This window comes from Corvus hawaiiensis, chromosome 1 (assembly GCF_020740725.1).
Source record: "Corvus hawaiiensis isolate bCorHaw1 chromosome 1, bCorHaw1.pri.cur, whole genome shotgun sequence".
NCBI classification, from domain to species: domain Eukaryota; kingdom Metazoa; phylum Chordata; class Aves; order Passeriformes; family Corvidae; genus Corvus; species Corvus hawaiiensis.
The window spans coordinates 70901674-70917767 of record NC_063213.1 but is presented as its reverse complement, the minus strand read 5'-3'; the positions used below and the strand labels follow the sequence as shown (position 1 = coordinate 70917767).

The 16094-nt window shown below is 39.0% G+C and overlaps 1 protein-coding gene across 1 annotated transcript in view; it reads left to right on the top strand.

The window, feature by feature from the left end:
- Positions 1–11496, top strand: part of MYLK4 (myosin light chain kinase family member 4) — a 78132-nt gene extending 66636 nt beyond the window's left edge. The window contains exons 8-15 of the mRNA XM_048310384.1: positions 485–594; positions 1718–1859; positions 4132–4202; positions 4938–5066; positions 5588–5740; positions 6086–6158; positions 7738–7813; positions 10088–11496. Coding sequence (XP_048166341.1) covers positions 485–594; positions 1718–1859; positions 4132–4202; positions 4938–5066; positions 5588–5740; positions 6086–6158; positions 7738–7785 — 726 coding nt within the window. The 3' untranslated portion in view covers positions 7786–7813; positions 10088–11496. The remainder of the gene's footprint in view (positions 1–484; positions 595–1717; positions 1860–4131; positions 4203–4937; positions 5067–5587; positions 5741–6085; positions 6159–7737; positions 7814–10087) is intronic.
- Positions 11497–16094: the final 4598 nt, after the last annotated feature.

Below are 16094 nucleotides of genomic sequence, written 5' to 3'. Positions count from 1 at the left end.
TTGCTAAGATATAGCTGTGGCCAAGCTGATCACCAAGAATCCCTTTAGAGTGAATGGAGAGAGACTGACACCTTCAGAGAATGATTCAGCATGTCTAAAATAGTTGGGCTGAATGGAGGCACTAGTCTCTCTCCTCTGACTGCAAAGTTAGGTTCTGAGGACTGTCCTGGGCTTAGCTTGATTTTGTACACCTACTGCTGTTCGAACAATCTTCCTCTGTTTCTCTTTTCCCTTTACATCCCTGGGAGCTTACCACTTCTTCATGTGGGCTCGTCTCTTCCTTTTCCAGCAAATACCTTATTACTGAAACACCTCACTCAAGCTCTGAGTTCAGTGTATTAGTTCCTATAGCCTTGACCTCTACCACTGCAGGAGCCCTGAGTTTGGTTGCCACAAGTGAAAACATGAAATAATGTAGATTTGCTTCAAACGTAGCTTTCTTAGGAAAAAAGGCATCTCAAGCAATACTCATTGCTCTTTACAGGATGAAGTAAAAAATGAAATCAATGTCATGAACCAGCTGAATCATGTGAACCTCATCCAGTTATATGATGCCTTTGAATCTAAAAATGATATTGTACTTGTCATGGAATAGTAAGTGTGTTCTTTTCTTTTCCTTTCTGTGCTTACTACTTTTGCTAGAATTGTCAGCTTCCTTCTTACTTTCTCCTGAAATTAGAAGTGGAACTTCTTATGGGTAGAAAACACATATGAAATATGTTCTTATGAACAAGAGAAAAAAAGGGGAATTTAAGAGAAAAGTTTTCCCATGCAGGCATTTATGCATTTTTTCAATTAGTGTGCCACATTCCTCGTGCTGTAAAACAACTGCTCCAGTTGAAGATGGAGCTGTGTTACATATCTTATCTTTCATTTAATACTTTAATTTATCTTAGTGTAAGCTAAGAAACAAACCTCTCAGAATATCTCCTGTGAGGCAAACAAGAAGGCATCTTACACCAAAGAGAAGCCAGATGTGGGTGTTGTGCCTAATCCTTTTGCTGGGTGCCTGAAAGGATAAACCTGCTTTGTATGCTGGATTATCAGGCTAGTTAGGCACAAAATACCTGCCTCAAGGTCAAGTTAAGCAGATGCTGTCTTAGGGAAGCCAACAAGGCCAAAACCGAAACACTGAAAGTCATGGCAGAAGTTTCAAAACTGGGTGAGTTTGACTGTTCTGGACCTTCTCAGATAATCCTCTGAATTTGGTCTACATGATTAACATATCATAAAAAAAAAGTATCTGTGTATCTATGAACAGATAAACTGGAGGCATACTGAAATGTGAAGAGAAATTAAGTAATTTTTGTTGACTTTAGGTAGTTTGAGATTGACATTTTGGATCCTGTCCCTCTTAAACTCAGAGGGAAGAGACCACAGATTTAAATTCAGATTCTCCCTCATGTTGTCTTGGTTTTCCATGGAACTTCATTAATTTCAGTGGTACAAAATGATGACTCAAGACAGCATAAAATTCAAATTTCAAGACTTTCATGGTTTTCAGTGGCTGGAAGACAGGACTCTCAGGCCTTGAAGAGGTTCAGGACAGTATGCATCAGAACCCAGTCTTTAGAAAGTTCAGATCTGAGTACAAGCTCATCTTACTGAACTTGACTGTGAATGATAAAAATAGTCAATAGCATAATTTCAGCATTAGTCTTACTGTGTGGGACTGGATTTGAACTTGGTCACTGCTTTATTGTCTTTTTCTCCTCAGTGTGGAAGGAGGAGAGTTATTTGACCGAATTATTGATGAAAACTACAATTTGACAGAGATGGATACTATCTCATTCATAAAACAGATCTGCAATGGAATTCAGTACATGCACCAAATGTACATTCTTCATTTGGATCTCAAGGTAGAGTTTTGAGATGTATGTTTTGTGCAATGACAGATGTGGAAATTCCTATTCTTAATGGTAGGCCATAAAGCTTAGCAGATTCCTGTGGCAGAAACAACAAAGAGCCTTATTCTGCTTTCCTTATTTCAATGCATATTTACTTTAACCACATTGAGATCAGTTAAATTACTACAGGACTAAGTAAATTAGATGAAAATTGTGGTCATATGTCATCAAGCTTCATAGTGCTTAAATTTTCCACAGACTGATTTTACAGAAAGCCAGCTGCTGAGTACAAATACATCGCTATTTTTAATTACAGTATTTAGATCTCAAGATACTGTGCAAATATTATTTAATTCAGCTGCACGAGGTACGTGTTTTACACATCAGCCATGGGGTGGCAATTATCCCTGTTTTTTACTATGCAGAAAGGCATGAGTGAGTGGAACTAAATTCAAGGGTCATTCAGGATCAGTATAAGGCCTACACAACTTTCTGAGAACTACACTAAACTGCTGCTGTCATGAAAAGGCATCAGTAGACAGCCAGATTAAGGGAAAGTACATTAAAAAGTACTTTCTAAAATGAAAGGAATAAAAATAGTCAGTGGCTAATGTAACCAATACAGTGTGTCTATGTTGGATTAGACAATAACTGCTAGTGTAGCTGAAAGCCCAGAGAAAGGTGACAGATTCTCTACCACATACTTACACATGTACAAGTACTCTACCATGTACTTGCACATTCTTACTCTGGTCAACTGCAAATGGTCAACTGCCACCCCTTGGAAAACATTTGTTATTGTTTTTCATTAAACTGTACACTTGGGCTGGCTCTTTTTCCCTTAGCCCAAATTTTTATTAAATAATGGACTTGTTTCTTACCTCTATTTAGTGCAGGAATAAAATGGGATGATGTCTTTAGTTTTATGACTGGCTAGAAAGCTTCCTATTGATCCCTGAGCTTTACAATACAGTAAAAAGAAACAAGAAGTGAAGAAGATGGTTTTCTCTTTGGTGAGATTTTTATAACAGCTGCTGTTTTTGGCTTGTAATAACTGAGTTAATATAGTACATCTTTAATGTTGTTAGCATATATATTACTGCAGTGGTTAAGGAAATGAGCAGATGCTTGTTGGGACCTGCTTCAGTAGCCGATCAATGACCAGACTTACTTTTCTCTTTCTCTATAAACATCCAGTTACCTAGAAACTTGTCAAACAGAAGTTCACACAGTTCTTTGGGACACATTAATTATGATCTTGAGATGGCACAGTTTTAGTATGAGGTCAAACTGCTGACAAAAAGATACATATACAATCCAAGAAATTAATCCCAGAGATCTCTTTTCATGTGCTTGCCAGCTATGGCTTCTCTCTTCTCTTTTGCTTGTTCATAGATTGCTGTCAGTAACAAATGAGTTTGGGAAAGAAAGCTTGAAATTGAAAGAAAATCGTCTTGACCGTAATCATCCAGGACCTCAGAAACTATGAACATATGGTGTTTAAAAGTCCTACATGTAAAATGAATTAGTAATGGTGACAAAGGTTAACTAATGTTTTAAGTGTTGAGGGCTGTTTTGTTTCAAAGAGGACTCACTGAGCAATAAGACAGAGCAGCTAGAAAAGTGCTGGCAGTGAGTATGGGACTGTGTTTTAGGTATTTACATTTAAAAGACAATTGGCCACATCCTTCTCTCAGTTCCTTCTATAAGAATTTGGAGTAATTCTTGGAAGTTAATGGATTCCTGCCAGGAAAGTGAAGAGTAGCATTTGGCCCTATGAAAATCCAGAGGCATTTAACCTGTGAATCCTATCTTTTGCTAAAATACCTGAAAAAAACATAAACATTTGAGAACTCAGAAATGTAAAGCTGTAAGATAAATTTCAAAGCCTAAAATATTTAATTTTTTTTTTTTTTTAAATCAGTGTGCGCTTAGCAAGGTCTGTAAAATCACAGACAGCATCCTGAAACCCCTCTTTGGAAGTCTACATTCCCTGTCCCCTTCCCCCTAACGAGTTCTTTATCTGAACTGCTGCCTTATGTCAAATTGAAAAGCTGTGGAGAAGAAAAAGCAGTTGGAAGGCACAAAATGCTCAGCTCCAATTGCTGTGTGACAGCAAGGGGGGTACCCATGCAGAGAGATCTGAACAAGGAGGAAAGCAGAAGGTGCTTATGAGATATTTTCACTGTTATTAGTGGTTTTCTCCCTACAGTTTACTAAAAGCCCAGTTTTTCATACTTGTTTCTCATTCAAGTGTTTTTCTTCCTTTTGTTTCTCTTGGCAGCCTGAGAATATCCTGTGTGTGAACCGAGAGGCAAATCAAATAAAAATTATTGATTTTGGATTGGCAAGAAGGTATGTGCATGTGTTCTCACTAATCATAAATGAATTAGGAAACAATGAAAAAAGTATTGCATCCCTACAATGATGTATTTGATACATAATGGTCTTCTACTGTTCTTAGGACAAATTTGTTTCTTTTAACCAGGGATATATTTTAATATGGAATGTTTGGAGCTGAGTGAAAAAGATTTGTCCTGAAACCTTCTTTTCAGGTAGAAGGTTGAAAGAGGGCTGATTCTCACTAAGCATACATAAAAGTATCTTGGAACAGCTAAAATGGACAAAACCAGTGGTACATCTTGTCTAGTCTCTTGTCTCCAGTATTAAGAGACTCTTCAAAAGAGAGTGTAATATACTATCGAGGGCTCTTACAATATATTCCATGCTATATCACTTTCTAGTTTAATTAGGTGCTATAATCTCAGTGAAGGATTTACTGGTTAAAAATTTCATGCCTAAGATATGGATGTCCCAAAAGGATGGTAAGAGCTGCTCTGAGAAGTCCTTGAAATATGAATTTCTTCCTTTTTATGGCAGCTGCATTTTGTCCTTGTATGATATACAGCTTGCAAACACTTTTAATTCTCTAAATGGGCATATTTATTTTTAGTTTGTACCTCTATCTGTCCTTGTTTTCCTACTGAATTTTCTGTATGCTTCTGGAATTCCTCTAAGTGCTGGATAATTAACGATGCAACTTTAATAAGAATTGTAATTTATGTCTTTTGTTAATGTTTCCACTTCTAGGTATAAACCCAGGGAAAAACTTCGAGTTAACTTTGGGACTCCAGAATTTCTTGCTCCTGAAATTGTGAATTATGAGTTTGTCTCTTTTCCTACAGACATGTGGAGTTTAGGAGTCATTGCTTATATGCTGTAAGTAGGATTCAGTATCTGCTTTGTAAGCTGTTTCCAGGTTAAACTGTGTCAGTCATCCAAGTTTGCTGTTATATTGGAAAAGGGAAAAAATATGTACCCAAAATAGGAAATGTAGACTTCTTTCCAAGTTCCATATTGAGAAATCTCTCCTCTTTTCCAATTGCCATGAACTTTTCATCTTTGTTTTTTTTGCATATCTCTCAGGAGTGTTTGAGCATCACACTTCCAGAATAATGTAAACTGCTTGGTAAATTCCCAGTGGGTAGAGCAAGAGTGGTCAGAGGTCTAGAAAATATGACCTACCATGAAAGACAGTAATGTTTGGTGTGTTAGAAAACATGGGTGATTATTTAAAAATGTATGTGGTTGAAAAAATGGGAATGGTCTGGAGACCTTGTTAGACAGTAGTGTTTTTTAAGATAGGCCAGAGTAACAGAACAATCTTAGCTGGCACATTGGAGACCATGTACACAAGGAGGGAAAGACAGGAGGACTGAACATATTCCTTTTCACTTCAGCCTCACTGGATTGTCTCCTTTTTTGGGTGATGATGACAATGAGACCCTCAACAATATCCTGGCCTGTAACTGGGATTTTGAAGATGAGGAATTTCGAGACGTTTCTGATGAGGCCAAAGATTTCATATCAAAGCTTCTCATCAAGGAAAAATGGTAAATAATCCTGTATCTTTGAAATGTGTGTGCCATGCCATCATGACACAGTTGTATCACTTGTGCTGCTCCATTGCAGAACTAATATGACTTATCTAAGTTTTTTATGTCCACATACAGTATTATAATGACAATTCATTGATGATGTTCATTGTATCCGTCAAATGCTCTGAAATGAACTGAATACGTTTTTGCTGTGAAATAAGACTTAATTCATCTGCCATCTGTCATACTGTTCTGAAATTACAACGTTGCATGATGGCAGAACACATGACCTATAGCAGACAATTGCTGAATTGTAAGATTCTGGGAAAAACTCTTAATGGCGTTCTGGTTTTCCTCTAGCTGGAGATTAAGTGCAACTGCTGCCTTAAAACACCCATGGTTAACAGACCACAAGCTCCACTACAGACTCCAGGTCCCTACATTTAAATATCCTTGTGCCTCCGCTGCTGCCCTCTTGTGTTGCCACATCACTTTGCTTTGACATTTTTCTTAATTTGAGTCTTTGTTGCTGATTCATTCCTTGCCATTGTGAGCCTCATGTGTCCCATTGCTTTTTTTAGCTGTTACAATTTGCATGCTCACACTTGCTCATCAGTTCTTGCATGTCTGAGAGGAAATATAAGATCCTGCAATGCTGTGTGTTGCTGAGTGGATCAATTTCTCAGCAAAATAAAAGTATTTGCAAAATGAGCACTGAATCACCATATGAAAAGGGTTTTCCAGCTGGGGATGATTCTTGCTCCTGCTTTGAAAACTCTTTCAGGCTTTGCTGAAGTCCCCCATGAGTGCTGTTAGATTTCATCCTACCTCTTCCAAAGATATACCTTTCCCAACAGAGCTATGAACTTCACCTAGTGCATACTTTTGCGCTTAAGCACCTTCTTGCCCTTCGATGGTAACCAGCTCAGTGGCCAACACAAAAGGAGAGGTTGTTTGCTCAAGCAAACAACTCAGTTGGGCTGAGCTAGAGGAGCAACAAGATTTTAAATCACTTTGGTTATTCCTGTGTCAGTAATTTTTGGAGATTCATGCTGTTAGTGACACCGCTGTTGGCTGTTTCTGAGTCCAGTCTGTGAGTCAGTGGTTCACAAGGGGATAATTTTAAGCAGGTTTCAGAATTTTTTTACAGCATTTGAAGTGCAATATTCACTTCTTCCTTTGCAGGCAAAGCACTTCTGTGTTAAATAAAATGACTGCTGCATTGCCTAGGATGTATATGTCATGGTGCATCTTGATATACGGCCAGCATTAAGAATTAATAGACCATCTTATTAAGTAACAAAATAATGTTATTAAAATAAGAACAAAGATTATTATGATAATCAAGCAGAGGCAGCTCTGCTGATGAGGTGGTGGGATGGTCTGAATAGTGTCATGACAGCTCTGTCCTTGCAAGATATTCCTGTTATAGAGTAAGGATAACCAGAATTACTATAAAATAGAATATAAAAATCAAATAAATTATTCTAATTTTCACTTAAATTTACTTTTAGTTGTAATCTCCCCGAACAGCAACTCCCATGAGATTATTAGAAGATTTGTAAGTGTGTGTGCACAGTAAAAATAGGAGAGTTTATCATGGTTAATGTATCTTCAGAGGTTTTCATAGGATACCATTTGACTCCTTTAGTTGGGCTCCAGTTTCAGAAGCTCTGATTTCTTCAATCTGGGGAACAGACTGGCTTTTCCAAATGCTGCAAGAACACAAACTGCTGTCCTTCTTCCTACCACCAGTTTTTTCTCAGGAAAGCCTACCCTAATGCAAAGCTTATAGCTCATGTTTTCCTTTGCATCTTCTCCCCCAGTATTTGTTTTTCAAAGCTGTGCTTTGCAAAGTAGCTTCACTAAACATGCTGATGTTGCAGTGTTCTTCTGCCATTACCTTAAGTAGAGGTAAGGTATGATTGATCTTCAGTTACTGCTCCAATAATGGTATCTTGTTTGTTTGTTTGTTTCTTTCTTTCTTTTGTTTTCTTTTCTTTTTTCCTTAGAAAAAGGCTAAAGGTGACTGTGTGTCTCAAGCACCCCTGGCTCAATAACCTCTCTGAAAGAGCTGCCAAACAGAAGGTTTGTTTCAGGTCCCAAATGTTCCTTCAGATGTAAAAGCTGTAGGCCCTGTGGAAGGGATCAGTGGGCAGCTGAAAACCTTGTATAGTCCAAAGGGCACGGTCCAAATTGTATTTACCACCACCATCCCTGCTGCTGTCTGGAAAGCATTCAAAATGTAAACTGGCTCTATTACTTATACCAAGTAACAGCAATGTGCAAAATAATTAATGGATATGGAGCCATATGTGCTGCAAACCCTTGCCATTTTAGAGGGAATGGTTATGCTCCCACTGGCTCTCATGGGGCAAGATTTCACCCAATAATTTTTCAGTGTTGAAAGCTTTCGGGTTTTCATGCTGTGGTTAGAAGTAAAGTTTAAAAAGGGTAGAAATATGAAAAGTAATAACTTTTTAGCAGAGGCACGGGCCAGACCCTCGGGGCAGCTTGACTAACTGCAGTGAAATCAAAGCAAGGTGTCCCCTAAAAGAAGCTGCTCCACGTGTCCGAGGGCCCAGTTCTGACAGGGCACTTACCTTCCGTTTTAGCAACCCAAACTATTTTGACAGAGCATCTCTCTGTCCTATTTCCCTGGCTCCTTGTCTTTGCCCTTTCATTAACAGTTCATTAGTGGTTCTCATGCTGGCTTGGTTGCCTCCCCTGGGGATCAGGGAGACTCAAGTCTGTTCTCTTTTTTCTGTCTCTGGTCCCTGACTCACTCAGCCACTTTGAAATTGCACTACTTCAGGCAGTGAAATGTCTCCATAAACCAGTACTCCAATTCCCACAGCCACTTTCACCAACTACCACAGAAGTTGGTGGCTCTGTTCAAGGACCAGGGGAACTACTCGAAGGTTCTGGAGGCCATCTCTGGGCAAAACTCAGTGGAGGGTCAAGATGTGAATTAGGCTGAGAACACACACATACACTGTAAAACCACTTCCTTTTAGTAGTGCGTCATGAGTAACAACAGGATGCCAAAATAAAAGTAGTCCACCTTTCACCACTACCAAGTTTTTAATGCTGCCATCATCCATCATCTGCTTGGTAGGGAAAGTGATGGAAGGACTGGCGTTTTTTTGCAATGAGTTTTTTCCAGGAAGATGTGAAAAAGAGAGTATTTTGAAAGGTTGGAATTTTTGTTCTGACTAAGTAAGATTAGAGCAGATTTTATACAGTGTAGTGCAGTAACACAGAAGGTAATGATCTTTATATGAGCTATTTCGGGGATGTGAAGATGCCTTTCCATGATACAGTGGAAGCCAGTAAGGACTAAGGCACCATTATTACATTCTACTTGCTCTCTGAAGCTGTGTAACTTCCTGATACGGTAATATCTGATCATCAACTTCTGGAGTGGAAATCCACTGGGAATTTATACCTCTTGGTGATCCTCAGTACTCACCCTCACTTCACTGGTGCTGAGACAGATTCCATGCAGCTTTGATCCACTCACCTGTGTGCTTCTACACAGTAGTTTTCTAAACAGCTTTTCCAGCCCTTTTACAAGACTGGTGTTTGTATTTCCCATTTCAAGCCACTAACTTGTGGCAACAAACAAGGCAACAAAATGGTGAAAATTCTCCCTCTCTAATGCAGGAAGCATGGTATTACACAATTTTCTATTACAACCAAAGTCAACTTTAAGATAAATTGAGTGTCCAACAGCAGTCAAAATTATTTTTAAATAAACTTTTAATAGCTTTGTAACATAGTAACCTACCCATGATCTAACTTGCAGGAAAATCTGGTTTTGGCTTTTGCAGTGTTATTTCCTCTGTGTGTGTTTTTCTTTTTGGAGTTTATTTGAATTTACTTAATGAGTGGATCTAAAGTCATGGCTGTGCTTTATTTTTAAAGAATCCCTTTAGCTGGTTTTTTTCAGGCAAGTAGTATGGTTACCACATTTAACCCAAAATAATGCACTCAAGTGCCAGTTGATTTAGATCTGGCATTATAAATGCTGTCAGTGGTAACACAAATAGAGAGGTTTGCAGCATGCCTTTGCATACTGTGATCTGTATGACAAGAGAGGCAAAAAAGGCAGAGTAGCTGCATTTCAAGAGAGACCTCTAGGATCAATTCTCCACTTAACAAAGAAGCATTGTTTTTTCATATTGTATAAAATATTTCAGAGAAAAGGTGTCTGTGAGAATCCTTTGTAAGCAGGGAGCTTCAGTGCTGCTTTCTTTTTTTCATGCACAAAGAAACCACCATGTGGTCATCCTAGAACACTTAACCAAATGAAAAATATACTGCTGAATTAACTGGATTCTTTTTTTGTTTATTTTGCAGAAAAGCTGCTGTGTGGTTACTGCTGCTAAGAGATTTGAAAATATCAGCAGTCTCGGTGCTTTACCCCCCTGCCATGACTGAGACTTCTACTAAATGGACCAACAACACCTTAGTTGCAGGACAAGTCCCAGCACTGTGGAGCTGCTTCTTCTCTGTTCAGCTGTTGAAAGAAGGAAAGTATTCCTCCAGGTTGTAGGAGCATATTTCTTCTGGAGCAGCATGTTCTCCATGCCTGCAAGTGCTACATTAGCTTGGTTTCATAATGAACTTTTCTCTACCTAGTCTTATATCCTCATTTACTTATCAAAGGCTCTTTAAGTTATCGTGTAAGATTAACTGTTTCTCATCTCAGCCCAGAAGGCAATCGGTTACTATGTTGTATCTTTGGCCAAGGTTCATTTGACACTGGAGTCAAATAACTTAAAAAGAAAAAAAAAAAAAAGCAACAAATTTAAAGCTGCCTTATGTAGAAGATTTGAAGTTTGTTTTCCCTGTCACACTAAAATGAGTTAAGGATTAGCTCAACCAGAGTTAAAGCCATGTTAATGTAACACCAGTGAAAGGGAGAAATGAGGCTTTCCTTGCATGTAGGTGAATTTGCTGCAACTGTGATATGGTACATTTCAGGAATTTTTAGCCTGATGAATTACTGCTTGCTGTAAATACACTTGGGTTAATTAAACAAGAAAGAGAACAAGGCGCTATTCACTTGTACCCATGCAGACCCTGTTCTTCAAAACGCAAGTATAATTCAAAGTTATTTTAACCGAGGGTGATTTTATATCAGCTAATCTGTTTAATGCTAATTTAATTGATTAGGACCACTGCAAAGAGGTGAGTCAGTGCTTTGCTCATTATAACCTCTGTCTACTGGCTCAAAAAAAATCTCCTCTGTATTTCTAAATTTTCTTATCTTGCTCCCAAGCCTCTCTGATTCTTAACTGGGTAGAAAAACGGAAGTCAGAACAGCTGAATTCTTTACTTGAGATTGTTTGAGTATGGCTTATCATTAAGTGAATCTGAGCCTAAATTGCCAAGGCTCTGAAGTTAAAATAAGAGACTTATTCCCTGCTGTATATGGCTTTCTTACTGCTTGGTTTCAGAACTACATAAATGCAAATTGTAATGAGTATTTTATTTAATCATGCTGTTGGGGTGTCTTTACACTGTCTTTGCTTTATCCAGTTATGATCAAACCACATATTAACATTGCTATCTCTATATATTTATCTATGCATTGCATAAGTTTATATATTTAAGTTCTGTCTTTTTAAAAAAGGGATCAACATAAAGACAAAACAGTATTATTCATCACCACGCAATGAATTGCTTCTCACACCTTTGTCCTTTCTGGATAGCATTCATTTTGAAATAAAAAGGGGCCCATTAATGGGACATCATGGCCATCACACTCTCTACAGCCAGTTTGATACGATGTTTTAAAATCATTGTAGTACCTCTCTTAAGACTGCTCCTGCAAATGAACCGTGCTTCTTACAGCTGTGACATCACGGTAGTACTGATGTGTTGCACCAGAGCTTGCAAATACTGCAATCACACACTGACACACCATGTAACTTTTACACAATATAGAGCACTGCCACCTTCAAGTCCTCATCTGTAGTCTTAAGTAAACTTTGACAAGCAGAAACGGAAGTTTCTTTGGGAAAAGACTGAGCAGTCTCAAAGCAAGAAAAGGAGCATATGACTTTTAGATAGAAGCTGGGCTGCTTGTTTTTAGTCACCATTTATTTTTGCCTGTACAAAAAAAAATAGAAAAGCTACCTTTCTGTTAGGGCTGGAGATGCCACTCCTCTTCTGACTGTCTTCAAGATACTGTAGCTTTCTGTACAGTAAACAACTCAGTGCTCAGACTAAAATGCAGCAAACCACTTTGGAATGACAGGATCTCATTATGCACTTTAGTGCCACTATTGTAGAATTGGATCAGAGTTTTGTTTTTCCTGTGGTAGATTTTACATGGATAGGAATAAATTATATGTAATTTTGACTCTTATTACCTATACTAGAATAATAGTGTGACTACAGTCTTTTCTGCTTTGTTGCTCACTTGAATTAAGAGGATTTATTATTTGTTGATATATACATCTGAGTAGTAATTAAGAGCTTAGTGCCATTAAGATCAGCCCAGTGTTAGAGTGCATTGCACTGAGTCAGCCACAAATCCTCCAGGAGCTGTAGGAAAACATGGCCTCTGTTGAGCACATCCCCCAAGTTCATCTGTACAGTGCTCTGTCAGAAATAGGAGCACATGGGAGGATAGAAGAGCTGAATGTATTTCCCCCACCTCGAGAATTTAGACATGAGTAGAGGAGGGGACCCCTCAGCAGCCTCTGGCTTGTGCAACGGGGCAGTGTGCTAACACAATCAAGGCATGTAACTTCCATTCTTAATAACATGGATAATGGTGGTCACACTCTAGATTCTTGTCTGTAAATTGTCCCACTGTTTCATTCTTGGAACAGCTCCTGCAGTGGGGGTGAAGTTGAGGGAGGGACAGTCAGAGGAGGTTGGACTGAGCAAGTCTCTGCAGTGACTGAAGGTGCCATTTGGTGCCCAGGGTTAAACCCAAGTGTGGACCTGCAGGTGTGCAGTGGAGGAGGAAAGAATCCCAAGCACATTTCTGCTTTTTGCTCCACAGACGCTGGATTTACAGCACGGAGTCAAAAGGGAGGTACATTACCTAGGGCCTTATTGTTACCAAGGGTAAAAAATTAGACTGCCGTGTAATCATTACTGCTGTGTATAGCAATGTGCCTGAGAAAAATGTCTCCAGAGATGTTCATTTTTGTCTTGTATCCACCTCAACATGAGGAAGAGCTTCTTTACATTAAGCTGATGGCAGAGCACTGGAACAGGCTGCCCGGGGAGATCATGGAGTCTCCCTCTCTGGAGACATTCCAAACCCCTCTCAATGTGTTCCTGTGTCACCTGCTTTAGGTGACCATGCCTTGGCAGGGGGATTGGACTGGATGATCTCCAGAAGTCCCTTTAAACCCTAATGATTCTGTAATTCTGTGATCTTTTATGGCTGTTGTAATTTTAGTTAAATAATAGCTTGAGACAGATTCTTTTTAGTGGCTTCCTAATTGTGTCTTGTTGCACTTTGAGCAGCATGCTGTTTTGTGTGTGTTCTCACATATGCAAGTTTGGTTTGGGTTCTGTTTTACTTTGCCCTACCTCTGGAAACGTTCTAGGTGGAGTTGGACAGGGCTTTAAGCAACCTGATCTTGTGGTAGACATCATTTCTCACTAAGGGAAGGTTTGACTAGATGACCTTTAAAGGTTGCTTCCAGCTCAAACTATTCTATGATTCTATGATTTTATGATTTAAATGTGTTCTGTAATGACTAATAGCTAAAGCCTGCTGTGTTAAATTATTGTTCTGACACATCATAATTTATTTTCTACTAGGTCATAATAATACTAAGGCTACTAGGTTCTAATAAGTCACCTACGTCTGTGTGAGCGTGCTTATAATTTTTGCTACCTATTGGTTTATGTGATTGCATTTGCAAGCTGTGAATTGCTGTGCAGGTTTGGGTGTGAAAGGCACTGTTCTAGCTGTTGTTATTCCATCTAACTGTATACTCATGGACAGACGGGGATGACTGGAGGTGCCTCAAGAATGGTATAGAAACATCAGTTGTGGTGGGAGGGATAAAGTGCCCAGACACAGTCTTTGTTTTGTGCACACCACTGCATTCTTCCTGACATGTAAAAATTAAAGGCCATATCCTGGGAACATGACAAGCGTCACTTGGCACTCATAAGAATTAGGATGCTGTTATTACCACTCCTATAGATGCAGCAGGTGTACTGGATGCCAGATATACTAGAGTAGTCTAAAATTGACATCAGGATTAGAGGCAAATATACTTGGCACAAGATGGGACACTAGTGGTTTTTCAACTGTCTTTGTATGTTGTACATCCTGAAAATTATGAAATGGGTAAAAACCTCTTCTGCAGAAAGATCTCCATACTATCATGTCCATGTTTGTGAACACCTGCAGTGAGTTGCTCCTCTGGGTACCCTCACGACATAAGCAATTGGCAACTTGGATAATCCACTCTGGAGATTACAAGAGCAGCTGCTTTTTAATTTAGTTTTCATATTCCCTTTAATATTAGAAGCTGAATAAAGTTAAAGCCAAGCTAAATTATTGATTCCAACCAGGAATAACAGGATAGCTCACAGAAATAAATAAGGGAAGTGCTAGGTCCACCTTCTGTGATGTGATTAGTACAAGAGCCCAGTTTAACCACCCCACCTTCCCGCCAAAAATATCTACTTTGCACCAGTGATGATCAGTAGAAATAAAAAGAATCTTAATATTTTTAACAGTGAAGGAATCTCAATCAAGAAATAGTTTTTCTTCAGTGGTTAAATTGCTGCAGTAAGAGTCAAGTTATTTTAGCATTTTCAGTTGAATGCTGGCACTATAAATCACTGGCAGCCTCTTTCAGCAAAATGGCCCCCACCAGGAGCTCTGTGAAAAGAAGGTGTTTGTCAGCTCTTCTCCACTGATGGAGACCTGGAATCATTGGATTCTGTTCCCCTGGACCCAGTGAGCAGGGCAATTCTTAACTCGTGGACTTTCAAAACATGGTAACGGATGCAGTTTTTGCACCCAGAGTAGTGATGAATGAATGAATGAGCACCGATGCTCCAAACTCCTTCCAGGAGGATGATGCATCATCATGTACTACTTTTATCATCACTGATACATACTTGTTGTTGTGTCTCCTGTGAATAAAACTAAACACTGCGTGAATCTGTTTAGGAATGCTGGACTGTTTCACCTTCCATGAAGGCTTGGTAGCTGAACAACTAGCTACCTGTTTCAAACTTAGATGAGGACTGGTAGAGATAGTGCTTTGTAAATACGTTGCTTAGCTGTGTCCGTAGAGTTAGCGATCACATTTTGGTGTGGCAGAACTAATGTTTGTGTATCCCATGGCAACTTCCCTTGAAATTAGATGACAGGCATGTGGCAACTAAGCCATGAAGCATGTGGATTTTCATGTACCTGATCACTTTGGTTTGCATATCTGGTTTTGTAGATTAACTCATGTATCTCTGGTATGCGTTCTTTTGTGAAAATCATGAAGAAATCCTGTAAAAAGATGATTGAGGAATAAATGCTGATTTTGTTTACTCCAGGGTTTTTGTTTGCTGTATTTAATGTGCCTGTTGTTTATATTAGTGATAGAAAGAAGCGTGGCCTTTTTCCCAACTACTGTCTCTAGATAAATGAAGAGAAAAGTAATTTCAATTTAAACAAATGTACCTACATCAAAGGTTGACTCAGGCTCACAGTTTGTACTCACTCCTTGTAATAAAACATTGGCTGTCTCTGCAAGTAACTGGGACTTGAGGTGCTCTTGACTGCAGTCTTGCTGGAAGTCCTTAAGACCAGGTTACTAAGGAGGAAATTAGAAATTACTGAAATTTCTGGTGTTTGGTCACTCAAGGGACCTGGTGTACTTTTCTCCCTAAATTGTCACACTTGCACCACTGGCCTATTCAGTATTGCTGTCTGGGGAATGCACTTTAACCTTACGCCATCTAGGAGTTCATCGACTACCAAAACAGTCTGGAATCAGAAATATTGTTTCCCACAGAGTTAAATCAAATTTCAAGTGGGTAGCTAGTGAAAAAATAAAGAACAAGAGTAAAAATTGAGAAAAAGGTTACAGGGTAAGAAATCAGGAAACAACCTCTGACTGGTACTGGCCTATATTCAGTCAGTAGCACTTCTTCTGGCTGGTTTATCCACAGCTCTGGTTGCAGCACTTGAGACATGCACTGTACTTGAGAAACAACTTCGGCTTCTTACACTGGAAGGCTCCCATTTAATATCAGCCTATATTTGACAAGCCTGAGGCCTGCAGGTGTAAGATCTAAGTGTACAAGATGACACCCTCCTGATGAAGCCGTAAGTTAAATCAACCAAAGGGTTGGATTCATTCTCCAGAGAGCT